The sequence below is a fragment of the Azolla caroliniana genome, unplaced genomic scaffold (assembly GCF_043228905.1).
Source record: "Azolla caroliniana isolate FFs.n. ecotype wild unplaced genomic scaffold, voAzoCaro1.0.p SCAF_6, whole genome shotgun sequence".
Lineage (NCBI taxonomy): Eukaryota > Viridiplantae > Streptophyta > Polypodiopsida > Salviniales > Salviniaceae > Azolla > Azolla caroliniana.
The window spans coordinates 3436353-3450118 of record NW_028230441.1 but is presented as its reverse complement, the minus strand read 5'-3'; the positions used below and the strand labels follow the sequence as shown (position 1 = coordinate 3450118).

The 13766-nt window shown below is 37.0% G+C and overlaps 2 protein-coding genes across 2 annotated transcripts; one reads left to right on the top strand and one right to left on the bottom strand.

The window, feature by feature from the left end:
• The first annotated feature begins 2868 nt into the window (after nucleotides 1-2868).
• LOC147862630 (kinesin-like protein KIN-7A) lies at nucleotides 2869-9853 on the top strand. Its single transcript, XM_087321127.1, has 15 exons — nucleotides 2869-3573; nucleotides 4497-4586; nucleotides 4668-4768; nucleotides 4873-4986; nucleotides 5367-5448; nucleotides 5520-5587; nucleotides 5684-5749; nucleotides 5846-5970; nucleotides 6098-6302; nucleotides 6389-6526; nucleotides 6792-6896; nucleotides 6991-7756; nucleotides 7865-7956; nucleotides 8049-8353; nucleotides 8751-9853. Exons 1-15 carry the CDS (start codon nucleotides 3171-3173, stop codon nucleotides 9085-9087), a joined length of 2997 nt encoding a protein of 998 aa, XP_087177253.1. The 5' UTR covers nucleotides 2869-3170; the 3' UTR covers nucleotides 9088-9853.
• A 1190-nt stretch (nucleotides 9854-11043) lies between these two features.
• LOC147862629 (Ribosomal protein L17 family protein) lies at nucleotides 11044-13070 on the bottom strand. The gene is made up of 2 exons (XM_087321572.1): nucleotides 12829-13070; nucleotides 11044-11680 (listed from the first exon to the last, which is right to left on the bottom strand). Exons 1-2 carry the CDS (start codon nucleotides 13007-13009, stop codon nucleotides 11271-11273), a joined length of 591 nt encoding a protein of 196 aa, XP_087177698.1. The 5' UTR covers nucleotides 13010-13070; the 3' UTR covers nucleotides 11044-11270.
• Nucleotides 13071-13766: the final 696 nt, after the last annotated feature.

Sequence of the window (13766 nt, the reverse complement as noted above, 5' to 3'; positions counted from 1 at the left end):
ATTAGATTTAAAATGCATATTTACACTCACTTTGCTTGCTTCGAATAAATTACTGAAATATGTATCCAGTACAATCACATGATAATGTGATTATATTATTTTGAATATCACATCCTCACAGTTTTGGTGATCAAAGTAGCGTTGCTCCCTTTGTAATGGGTTTTGTTGCATGCTTATCATTTCCCTGCATTCCCACACAACTATTCTGTCTGATTTTGGCACTCTTTGGTTACTCTTTGACACGAAGGGATTTCTACTTGTGTATGTTATTATTGATATGCTCCTAGGGGTCAAATCAAACATAGATATGGGCCAATGAGGGCAATCCATCCTTATGTGCTTCTTCTCCCTGCTTATTTATTTGTATGGTTGGATCGGCTGATTTTGGCAAACATAGGGACATGGATTTCCTAGCTGCATGACACTTCCAGAGGAGATGCCATAAAGGTTTACTTGCATTTTGTGCTCTATGGTATGTGTTATGGTATTGGATAATGGCGATGTAATTGGATACGACGACATTTTGCAAATATTGGAGGTGGCAATCATGGAATTACTGAATCCAATTCGAAGTATTGGTATGTTTCGTGGATTATTGGTAATAGTGATGAAGTAATTGGATATGACATGGCATTGCGCAAACATTGGTGGCACAACGTCATGGTAATTGTCATGGAATTACCGAGTCCAATTCAAAGTAATGCTATAAATTGGTGGAAAAGAGTCTACCATATGGTGAACAACCCACCACATGAAAGCAATAAGATATTGATTGCAAGCTTTTGAGGAAATGAAAATATTTCAATACAGCATATAAATTGTAGTTCTAATTTACATAATCAAGGTTAGAGAAACATCGGAGGATTAATTTGAAGTGACGTGGCTCCTACCTGATATAAATGAAAGTAAAAATATAGGTCACAAGCAAGTGCCTAAGATAGTGATTAAGACAATATTATCCAAACATTACTTTCGACCACATCTTAAACTCATTGTTCCCATTATGGTCGTAACCATCAATTAAGTCCTTATCCTCATTGTTGTGAGAGTAGAAACCAAATGAGACACACAACCATTTTGCACATGTATGAGATCTAAAGGAGAATATATATACAACACTAAGATGGCACTGCATCACAATGTATCGTGAATGTGGTTCTTAATACACATGATGTAAGCATTTTGTTTTTGCATTCTAACTTGTTGTTTTGATACACATAATGTAAGCCTTTTGTTCTTACATTCTCACTTGTTTGATCTATAAATTATTATGATTAGGTTTTTAAGTTGGCTTATCAGCTTATATCTTGAGCAATGTGCACATCTTGGTATGTTGTTGTGGCCTCCTGGATAGGGTTAGGGGGGTTCACAATGATGGCCCAATATGTTTTCTAGATTGAGAGTTATCGAGTTGAAGATGTATCAATTTTGGTGCATGATATATTTTGGCTCAAGTCTTTTGCATACTAAATATATGCGCATGAGTTGTGAACTAAACATGCAATAGTAGGTTGATGAATGGCCCTCACCACCAACATGGTTGGTTCATTTTAATCAATTGAAAATACAAGTAACCTTGCTTGAACATTGATTTGTTATCTTTATTGATGGCAAGAGAATTAAATAAATATAGAGTTCACACCTCCATGTTTTTCATTTTGCATAAACAAATTTGGCAAGAAGCTAATCAATGGTTTGCTAGGACTAAGATTTTTGACACACTTGTATCATGTTAGTTTGATGGAAATAGAAGTCAATAAGGAATAAGGTATGGAGAAGTATATAAAACCAAAAATTCTAGTTGTGATGCATAGTAGGATTGATTGATTGATGGTATTCCAATAGATAAGCCAATGGTGGACCAAACAATAAACTCTAGGTTCAACCAATTGTAGGCTAAAGTGTATGATGATGGTACTCCAATGGAGAAGGTGTTGATGAGACCTTGAGAGAGAGAGAGAGAGAGATGGGGAACCAATGGAGGATGAGACCTTGAGACAAAGATCTAGTGAACCAATGGAGGATGAGACCGAGAGAGAGAGAGAGAGTTTTGTCGAGATGGATGTAGCTTAGTCAGTAAGGTTGCCCAATGGAGACAAGATTGTCATGCCATGGGTTTAAACCCCTACATTCCACAATGGCATCTAGTAAATCAAGAGAGAGTGAAGACCTTGAATCATATGTCGCATCGGAAGCATCAATCGTACATTCCACAATGGCATCTAGTAAATTAATAGAGACCAAACCTTGGGCTCTTGAGTAAGAATCTATCATATAGTCCACAAAGTTTCGGAGGTTTGTATGGCTAGCTAATAAGACCTTGCATATGCAACTAATAAGATAATTCAATCGTGTCGCCAATGGTTGAGCTTTGGACCCCGGACCCCCTCTTGGTTGGTTTCCTACACTATTAACAAGATCAATCGTACACTCAGAAGCGGAGTCAAACTTGGAATCTTTGGTTTCATAAATACTCAACATCTTATTGCTTAGGATGATCAACCAATCGATTAAACCTTGAATTTCAGATATATACATAGGTATATACATCCATACATACATACATTGTATGCACCATTCGAGAATGTTTCAATCATTCGAGTATGGTAAACATCGTCGAAGTATGGTAAATACCATACTTTTATATTCATTACTTATTATAAGGTAATATGTTTTTTTTAAGGTAAGAAAGTTAAAGTACAAGTGTAAAAAAATACTCAAGAATGTTGGGATAACATACGCATTCGTATGAAAACGAATGTTTTCCAATGCATTCGAGTATACGACGTACTATGTAGTATGCATACATATTATGTTCGTGTGTTATTTTCAAAGATACAAAGAGGCGCGAGGAATACACATTCTCTCTCTCTCTCTCTCTCTCTCTCCTTTGTAAACCCTAATCTGCCATCGCTGCCCTAAGCTTTCTTCACAGCAATCCCTCTCCCTCTCCCTCTCATATATCTTCAATGCAGTACTCTTCTTTTCTAGTCAAACGCTAATTTTCACCTGCAGAAAAAGGAGCAGCCGCCAATGGAACCTCTCGTTATATATCTCTATAAGCCTCCTACACACTATAGCATATCATATCATCATTGACCGACGGGAAGGTAGTTTCATTCAGCATACAATTTAAATTGGATCCAAAGAAAGATCAGTGTGTAGCAAACATGTCTAGATCTAGCATCCTCAACCATGGCTTCTTTGACATTGACAACAACATTAACGTTCACGACATGGAGGATGATGAAGTTATCAACCTTATGAGTAATACTCCTGCATCCATGGCTGAATCGGAGGAGGAATTCGGTGTCGTATCAGAATTCAATATCAATACCAACAATATTAATTCATCATCATCATCCTCTTCTTCGAGGGCATCAAAGAAGAATGGAGTTAAGATCACAGAAGAGAAGATATTTGTGAGTGTTCGTGTGAGGCCGATCAATGATAGAGAGATGGCAAGGCATGACTTCTCTGTATGGGAATGCTATGGTACAGAGAAAAACACCATAACCTGTACTTACAGCAACGATCGCCAACGATCTTTGACCCCTCAGTCATATGCTTTTGGTCAGTGAAAACTTTATATACATGTTAAGTATTCCTCCTTCTTTAAGCATCTCTGAATTATAGCATAATGCAGAGCTGCTTGACCTGCCATATCCCATGTCCTCCAGAGTAATATCTTCAAAATGATATCTTTTAAATATTCACCATGAAGAATGGCATGTCGATTCTCTCACCTTTAATGTCTGATCTCTCTCACTCTCATTCTCTCTCAGCCACAATATCCGTCTGAAAGTGAGATCAAAGTCATTGATCTTAGGTAATCGTTAGTTGAGAATAATAAAAGAAAATGCCATGTATATCTCGCACTGCGTTGTCAAATGTGATAAAAAATTTGATAATTCTAGTAGAAATTGTGATGAAGGGGAGAGATTCTTCCTGCATCATTGAAGGTTTTCTGGGATAGTATCTGAAGTACACGTCTGAAAAAATACATTGCAAAAGTGAGAGAGATTAATACAGTATCACATGGTAGAGGATAATAGGAATAATGGATGTCTTTTATCCTGCTGGATTGATGCTTCCACTGTATCTGATTGTTTTTCTTCTGCTCAACAATGTCATTAAATTTTTGCATACAACTGTTTCTTTTTGTTCAACAATGTGATACTGTTCACTATCAATTGTTAATCTTCCACTGAACAATGTCATATATTTTTGCATTCGATTGGTCAATGTCATAATTATCCCTTTCGATTGTCAATCTTCCACTCAACAATTTCATCTTGTTTTGCATTTGATTGGTTCTTTTGGCTTAAATTTATCATAAACTTTTGTGTTTGATTGATTTTTTTGCGTAACAATGTAATGAATGCATTTTCATGTTCAAATGGTTTTCTTCATACAATAATGTCATAAATTTTCATGTTCAAATGCTTCTTTTGTTTGACATTGGCACTGTTAAATTCTGTGTTTCATGATTGAAGATCGTGTATTCGGAGCAGAAACAACATGTAAAGAAGTTTATGAGGAAGGTGCTAAAGATGTTGCCCTCTCTGCCCTAAAAGGAAAGAATGGTAAGCTCTCTCTCTCTCACTCTCTCTCTTGCTCGCTTTATATATAAATATTTCTAAACTGACATTTTCTCTGCATCTCAGCAACCATATTTGCATATGGACAGACAAGCAGTGGAAAGACATACACAATGCAAAGCATTACAGAAAATGCTGTGGATGATATATTTACATACATTAAGCAGGTATATTTGTATTCATATGTACATCAAAGCATAGTCTAGATACGCAGTATATAGCTGTAAAGATCAACATCAGAAGCATTTTTATTTTCTTCTCTTGTCAATAGAACGATGATCGTATATTTCTGCTAAAATTTTCGGCGATAGAGATACATAACGAGGGGACGACGGATCTTCTCAATCCTGAGAGTGGCCCCTTGCGACTAATGGATGATCCTGAGGTTTTGTAATTAACTAGCCCATCTTGATCCATATATTGCCTCCAACACAATAAACCATTTATTGTTGAATTACTGAAATTTAATGAAGCCGCAGATAGTGGCAAAACATCTGAAAATTCTTCATGCAATAACATGTGTTTACATTGTAAGAGAACAAGGACAGATGCATATAACCAGAGCTAAATATGGTTTTCAGTATAGGACTCTGCATATTTTGGATTCAACTTCTTTGTATCATTTTTTTTAAATGTGCAAAGTTGGTGAATTCTATAGATGTCCATCGGAGTTATACAAATGCTATTTCTTGTGTTCTGGGCATAAGGATGAAATTGTACCATGATGTCAATCTGAAGATGCTGTCGTTCTCTTTACTTATACAGAGAGGAACTGTGATAGAGAAGTTAGGAGAGAATATTATTAAAGATAAAGATCACCTTCAGAGTCTTTTGGCTATCTGTGAAGGTCTTTATAATTTATTGTCTTTAATTTCCGAACGGTTTTAAGCCTGCTGAAGAAGTTCCACTCTTTTGCAGCTCACAGACAAGTTGGAGAGACATCATTAAATGACCACAGTTCGAGATCTCATCAAATTATCAGACTGGTGGGAAAGATCTCTGAACAATTTTATATAGTATTCGAGGAGCTCATTTATTATTAATATGTTCTTCTGATTCTATTTATTATTATTTTGGGACAGTCCATTGAGAGCTCTCCACGAATAGTAGCAGATGATGGGCCTGTGAAATCTTTGATTGCAATCTTGGTGAGTTTGCTCTCTCTAGATGGTATCTTTTTCTTATTTGATTCATGGGCTATAATTTTTATTCTTGGACTAAGGAAAGTTCAAACCTTTCTACAGAACTTTGTTGATCTTGCAGGAAGTGAACGTGCATCATTTCCTCATTCGGAGGGAACTCGACTGAAGGAAGGTTGCTATATTAATCGCAGTCTTCTAACATTAAGTACTGTGATCCGCAAACTAAGGTATACAACGTTCAGTTTCTAGTAGAGTTTTTCATAACAATTTAGTAGTTGAGAGGATCCCATATTGTAGGAGGAAACAATATCTCCCATCGTAATGATTTTGAGAACAAGTCTATTGCTTGTGTAGTGAACCAAACCAGGTGAAAGCATGTCATGTTCCTTACAGAGATTCCAAACTTACTCGTATTTTACAAAATTCACTCGGAGGCAATGCTCGGACTGCAATAATATGTACAATAAGTGGATCCAATAGACATGTTGAGCAAACAAGGAACACTCTTTTCTTTGCTTCCTGTGCAAAGGAAGTGACAAATAGGGCCCAAGTAAACATGGTGAGAAACTAGCTGTAGTACGAGCAGTGTAAGTCCAATGTTGGAAATTGTTTTAAAATTTTCAAATATGGTGGTTCATCATATAGGTGATTTCTGATAAAGAATTGATCAAGCAATTGAAAAGAGAAGTGGCATTGCTTGAGGCAAAGCTTCGGATCTCTACATACTCTGCTCGAAATTCTTCTGATTTATTGATAGTAGAGAAAAATCTGCAGATTCAAAAGGTACAATTCATGTTTGTTGTAAGTGGAGTATAATGATTCTGGTGTATATGTATTGGTTCCATTTATTATTTTCTGTCTTTTACTTGTCTCATTTACACATGTTAATTAGACATGGACGCTATGCACAAACAGATGACAATTCATGTTTGTTGTAAGTGGAGTATAATGATTCTGGTGTATATGTATTGGTTCCATTGATTATTTTCTCTCTTTTACTTGTCTCATTTACACATGTTAATTAGACATGGACGCTATGCACAAACAGATGCAAGAAGAGATGCGTAAAGCTTGGCAACAACGTGACCTTGCAGAGTCGCAGCTGGATGGGTTTCGTAAAAAAATGGAAGCTAGTGAGAAAACTAGAACATTAGTAAGTTATTGAACATTAATGCTAAATTGTAAACCAAGGACGACCAAGTTATGTGTGTTTTGATTGGAAATTTATCTGCTTTTGAATGTTACAGACTCTGTCCAAAATCAACATTGTTGATTTACCACTTTTGAGAGATTCGTTTGATGATCAAAATTTCCAAACTCCTTCAAGCAATGGATCGTTGGAACGAGATGATGAGCCTTGCATTAAACATGAAAAAGTTAAACAGATGGATGGAAGACCATCAGAAAAATTGCTTGTAAAGTTTAGGGAGAAGGAAAATACATCTGCTTCAACCATTCTTCTTCAGGAAATATACAAACTAGAGCATTTACAAAATGAACTTGCACGACATGCAAATCAGGCTCTTGAAGCAGTCCAGAAGGAGATCGAATGCCTACAGTTGGCACAATCCGGCATGAATGAGAAAGTAATTGAGAGTGTAACAAGGCTTCAAGCTGAGATCAATGAAATCTACAAGTCTTGTATAACCAGTTACCTTGTGAAAGATTATTCCATTGCTGAAGATGGGATCATGGAGGAAAGCACAGGAAGCATATCTCTGAAAGATGAAATTCAGAGGATTGTAGCAAAGCAGAGAGAGAAAAATGGAGAATCTGAGCTGAATCTTATTGATTTAGACAAGGTTCTTGTGAATTTGCATTTGTTGGTGGAAGAGCTTGGTGTGCCTAAAATGACGGCTATAATTGGAACAGTACCTCTCTTGATAGCTGAGAATGAAACTCGAAGTAGTTTAAATAGTCACCGAAGCTCTTCAGATGCAAACCACCATCAATTAGACATGGCTTCTTCAAAGAATAACTTTACACTCAATGAAAAGATTCCTCCACGAGCAGGTTAACTTGAAAATATGTCAAATATGGAACCTTATGCGAATGGAGAAGATTCCAAACTGCCTTTTTTCTGTGTGTGGGTGTCTGTAATGCTTGTTTTTCATTTTGCAGAGGAGAATATTAGGAGTGTTTATGCGTATATAACCGATCTTAAGGAGAGAATTGCAAAACTTCAGTACCAGAAGCAACTACTAGCTTTTCAGGTAAAGAATGTCTACCTCCAGTTACATAAAATTCTCGTTGAGTTTCTTTGCATGCATATATTTGCATACAGAGATTATTTTGAATTATGAAGGTATTGGAGCTTGAGAGGAATGGGAGTAATGAAGATGAATCCATTAACTTGGTTGGCATTACACTGTCACCTGCGAAATGGAAATCAGATTTCTATATGAAGCGAAAGGAGATCTTTGAACTCTGGGATGCTTGTCATGTTTCAATCATACACAGATCACAATTCTATCTTCTGTTCCGTGGAGACCCCGCAGATGCTATTTATATCGAGGTCGAGCTACGAAGGCTAACATGGTTGAGGAATCAGCATCTGAAACCCACGAGAAAGGTTGGAAGAGAGAGCCATGTTGCAAGCCCTGTTCTGAGGTAATAAGTTCCCTCTATATCTTTAAAAGGGATTTTATTATGTTGCATGAGCCTCAGAATTTTTATTCTTCTCCTTCGAGCCCAAAGCTTGCCTCAGGACTACACTACATATTCTAGTGATGGGATCAACTATGTGGGGCTAAAAAACATCACATTAATGACATAGGCATCCTGCTGCAGGTTGTTGCAAAGTACACTTGGTTAAGATAGAATCATGCCTTAATTTTCAGTGGCTGCAATTGAACGACATGATCTTTTATTATACTTCCCATTGATAGAATGCGGATGTGAAATAATGTTTTAGATAGCACATACTGTATCGAGGTCTTTATACCTGCAAGTTCGTACTTTGTTGTTCAACTTGAACATCTTACATTCTGTGTTTCTGAACATACAGTGTGCGCAATCTCAAGCGCGAGAGGGAGTCGATAGTCAAACACTTAAAAACTGGAATGACAGCTGATCAAAGGGATACGATCTACAAGCAGTGGGGCATCCCATTGGATGCGAAAGAGCGCAAAGTCAAGTTAGCCTATCTCATCTGGACAAATCCTGAGAACGAGGAGCACATCAAATTGAGTGCAGACTTAGTTGCTCGACTTTTTGGACTGTGGGGTACAAGCCATGGGTCTGCGTCCAAGGAAATGTTCCAACTCAGCTTTTCTCCTCCATGTTTGGACAAGTCTTGGTTCGATGGTTGGACCTCAGTGGCTCACTTGTTCAGTTCCTACTAACTACTAATAGGGTAAAACAACAAAATCTCACAACACCCTCCTATCTTTCTTTTAGTCTTAAATATAGAGTCTCTGTAAGCTTTGTTATGTGTAGATTTACATGTATATATCACGTGTGTGTGTCTCTATATATACTACAGCCATAGAATAGTTATGTGTATATGCCAAAGGGTTTATATCAGAGGATATAGATCAGTTGGTTTCAGGTATCGATCGTCGCGCTATAATCCGTACTCACAGATTATGGTGGTATAGAAGATCGTGTTGTTATCCATTTTGCTGCCACATTGTTATAATTATATTAACAAAGCATATAAAAATCTTTTACTAACATAGATAATGAAAGCAAAAAGACACCAATCTGACATGGCAATAGTATTTAGGTTTTCTATAGATGTGGATCAGAGAAAAAGCAGGGGCAAAGGCACAACGGCTTAAAATCCTTGAGTACATCATCATCTTTAACCATGAATAATGAATGGTTGCATAATCAGCAGAGTTGTGACATCTCTAATGAGGATTTTTTTTATCTTAATCAAGCAGCTATTTGTATTATAGATCTTGCCCATACTTCCTCATATGAAGAGGATAATTAGCCTCTGGTTTTTATAAACAACAGTTCAACATACAGAAAATGTGCATTTTTTTGCCAACATGACTCTCAAAACTATACAAGTTGAGACTCTCTATGGCGTTTGAGGACAGTGGCTTTGTTTGGGGATCTTCCTATGTATGTGGAAACGAATATGAATGATGAATAAATAGCAAAGTTCACAAAGCTTTTCCAAAGATCTTGCATGAGATTTCATCATTCTTTAAATATTTTAATCAATGAATACATAACGAAAATTATTCAATTGATCAATTGTCCCCAAGTTTCCTACCATATCCCTTATTTTGACTTGAGGAGATATTACCAAACGTACTTAGAATGTTTAGATCAATGAGTATCTAATAAAAATGATTAAATCAATGGTCACATAAACTTGGTACATAAATTGCACTATATACCCCATGTTATTTTAGTTGAGACAAATGAATGCATTGTTTTCTAGATACTTTATTACTTATATTCTCATTGATGACATCCATTAAAACTAAATAGATATCATTCACATTTCTCCCATATGTACATGCAACAACCTTTGAGCTAGACATTCTCAAAGAAAGTAGTCATACCTGTTTTTGGACTGAAGGAATGGTGACAGAACTATTTTATTTATGGGAAAAGTACTAGGATACCCCTGGAAGTTCGTTTATTTACTATAATGAGCTAGACATTCTCAAAGAAAGTAGTCATACCTGTTTTTGGACTGAAGGAATGGTGACAGAACTATTTTATTTATGGGAAAAGTACTAGGATACCCCTGGAAGTTCGTTTATTTACTATAATGCCCTTGGAAGTTCCAAATTTAGCAAACTACCCCTATGTCCAAAAAATTACACTTTATAAAGTAATTATACACTCAAATCTACAAACCCTATTTACCAAAGATGGGAGAAATGGACCCGAACGAGCCCTACTTACCAAAGATTTGGGTGTATAATTACTTTATAAAGTGTAATTTTTTGGACATAGGGGTAATTTGGAACTTTCAGGGGCATTCTGGTAAATAGATGAACTTCCAGGGGTATCCTGGTACTTTTCCCTTTATTTATTCTCTCATTAAAGAAGGCAAAATAATCAGTGCTTTGCTTGCATAAAAGAAGAGAAATTATATAAATGTTTATCAGGCCTTTTATAACATAGACTACATATTGAAACAATACTCTTTGATCAAATTGGTTACAAAGAATAGATTATGGATGCTACAACAAGAGGCATAAAAATATATCGTATAATTTCCCAGATCAAAAGCAGTAAAAGCCTATGAGAATCCCCAACCAAATTTAGCAAAAGATTCCCCCATAACCTCAATATTGGAAGCACGTATTGCATCATATTAGTAACAAATTAAACTGAGATTCAGTATGAGAGATAACTTTATTGTCCCATACTCTCTCTCATCAAAGGATGATGCTTGCGAGATTTACAAGGTTCCTCTCTGTTGCAACACCCAAAAAGTGATTGGAAATTGATGTAGTTCCTGTTACAACTAAAGTCTAGTTTGACACTTAGAAAAATGATTGGATGGTCTTGTTTACAACTAATGCCCATAAAAGTGGAAAAACAAAAAACTCATTTAGACAAGTTCAATGAAGGCCATGGGAGCATTGTCTCCTCGTCGAGGCATAGTTCGGATGATTCGAGTGTACCCACCATTACGTTCTCCATATCTATCAGGAACCTCTGCAAACAGGGCATGCACCAAGCTCTTATCATATAGAAAACCAAGAGCTTGCCTCCGTTGATGCAGTGAACCTCCTTTGGCAAGTGTGATCATGTGGTCAACATACTTCCTCATGGCTCTTGCACGAGTCTTAGTTGTCTTGATCCTTCCATGTCTTAAAATCTCGGTGGTAAGTCCACGGAGAAGGGCCTTTCGTTGATCTGGAGGCCTATTAAGCTTTGGAACCTTCTTTCCATGTCGCATTGCAAACACACGGGCACCATTGGAAACCCCAAAGGTTGCCCCACTGAAATCGGATGATTCTACAACAAAAAAGAGAGAGACGATGAGGATTCTCCCTGCCATTCCTTATAACTGCAACAAAACCTAGTTTTCCGTGGTTGAAATTCACTGCGTCCTAATTTTCCAAAGATGAAATTGATAAAAAACCCTAAGATGACACACTTTTCAGCAAATTTCCTCATGAAACAAGTCTAGAGTAAAAAACCCCAGATTTTCAAAGCTGATATACTTTTCTGCTATTTCCAATGAAGGCACAAACCTCAAATTTCCATAACCAGATAAAAAATACTACACTTCCACAGCTCATTTTCCAAAATCTAAAAAGAAAACAAAAATTTTCGGTGCTTACTTTATACAAAAACCCTAAATCTTCATGACTCAACAAAATCCCTAGATTTTGATAGCTGACATCCTTTCTGCCATGTTCCATGGTGACAAATCATAAATCTTCAAAAAATGAATGAAAAGTCCTCGTCCCTACCATCATTTACTTTCATTTACCTTTAGGGCAGAAACTCTAAATCTCATAGTCCACATCAATTTCAGCCATTTTCCACAATATCCCAAAAAAAATCTAACATTTTATAGTTAGCAACATCCTTCTCTTTCATGTTCCATGATGGCATAAACCTTAAATCTTCATATCTAAAAAAAGAAACACCTCCATTTCCCTAACTGGATGAAAACCTTAAATTTTAATAGCTAATATCCATTTTCCATGATGCCACAAATTCAAAATCCTCACAAACAATCCTAAAAAATTTATTCAGTAACATAAATTTCTGATATTTCAATGATATCACAAACCCTAAATCGAAAGCCAAAACTAAATTTATAGGCCCAACTTCCTGTTCTCCCATTTCTCATGATAGAAAGGACAGATTATAAGGCTTTACAACTGCATAGAAAAAAGCTATACCTCCTCACATCAATTTCAAGACCTAAATTTTCACAACTGGCAATATTGTCAATCACAAACTGCTGATATCACATCCACAAAAAAAACAGGCACGAAAAACTGTGGCATCATTTTCTAGCCCCAAAAATTCGTCAGAGCTGGCAACACAGACCACCAGCCAAAGAGCATTCATTCCATCGATCCAAAAGTAGAGAAACACTTCTCAAACTCTGCAATTTGTACAGGTAAAGAGTTGAGGAATCCAAATACCTGTAAGCTGAAGGGGGTTCTGTTTGGCAAGGCCGCGGAAGGCTTGTAATGGGGCGACTCGGAGACGATGAGCTTGGGGTTTAACAGAAGCTCGAAATGTAGGCAGAGAGGAGCGCAGGGAGGTGAAATCCCAGCAGGAGGTCGTGGCGGGGCAGGAAGCCATCGAAATCCCTATAGCCATAGCTCTACAGCCTTATCCTCTCTTCGTTTCTCTCTCTCTCTCTCTCTCTCTCTCTCAAAAATAATCTCTATTATTCTCACATACATATATATACATACATGCAATAGTATTCATATGCTCATGATTAGATGCTACCAAATATTAAAGAGGGCGAGTGGGGGAATCGCGGAGAGGGACGGTGCAGGTCGCACCGTTGTTGGCGCGTTCGATCTCCACCGTCCAAGTTGGATAAAAAGCTGACAACGTCTATCACAAGGAGCCCGACTCTGCGAAAGGGAGCTCGACTCTGTCAAAAGGAGCCCCGCTGTTAGACCACATCAGTAAGAAGGAGCCCGACTCTGTCAAAAGGAGCCCGACTCTGTAGCAACAAACATCAAAAACTCCACAAAATTGTAAGTGTACAACAAATATTTGCCATGAAACTGATCATAAAATTTCTCAACAAAACCTAAAGATTCAAATAACATGTCTTACATAAAATATTAAAATGTCAAATGTTGACAACCCTAAAATGAAATATGAATATACACGTTACATATTAAGATTATGGCTCATGTCGGGATGATTGCAAGATGCAACCACAATTTTTACAGCATGTAACATTTGAGTCCCTTGAAGTCAAGGTCAAGCCATCACAACGCAAACACCGAACCTTCTCATGGTCAACCAATGGCAATCTCCTCCTAGCCCGACTAGCACCTCTTTGTAGTTTTCCGGAGTGGGATTTGGAAGTGTTTGGGGAGTTGCCAATAAGTTC

What these genes read in the sequence shown, in the direction of transcription:
- LOC147862630 (XM_087321127.1), top strand. Translation starts at nt 3,171, where the DNA reads ATGTCTAGATCTAGCATCCTCAACCATGGCTTCTTTGACATTGACAAC. An exon ending in GACTAATGGATGATCCTGAG is followed by an intron (nt 4,987 to 5,366) that starts GTTTTGTAATTA and finishes TTACTTATACAG; the next exon opens with AGAGGAACTGTGATAGAGAA. An exon ending in ACTGTGATCCGCAAACTAAG is followed by an intron (nt 5,971 to 6,097) that starts GTATACAACGTT and finishes TTGCTTGTGTAG; the next exon opens with TGAACCAAACCAGGTGAAAG.
- LOC147862629 (XM_087321572.1), bottom strand. Translation starts at nt 13,009, where the DNA reads ATGGCTATAGGGATTTCGATGGCTTCCTGCCCCGCCACGACCTCCTGC. An exon ending in GAACCCCCTTCAGCTTACAG is followed by an intron (nt 11,681 to 12,828) that starts GTATTTGGATTC and finishes TTTTTGTTGTAG; the next exon opens with AATCATCCGATTTCAGTGGG.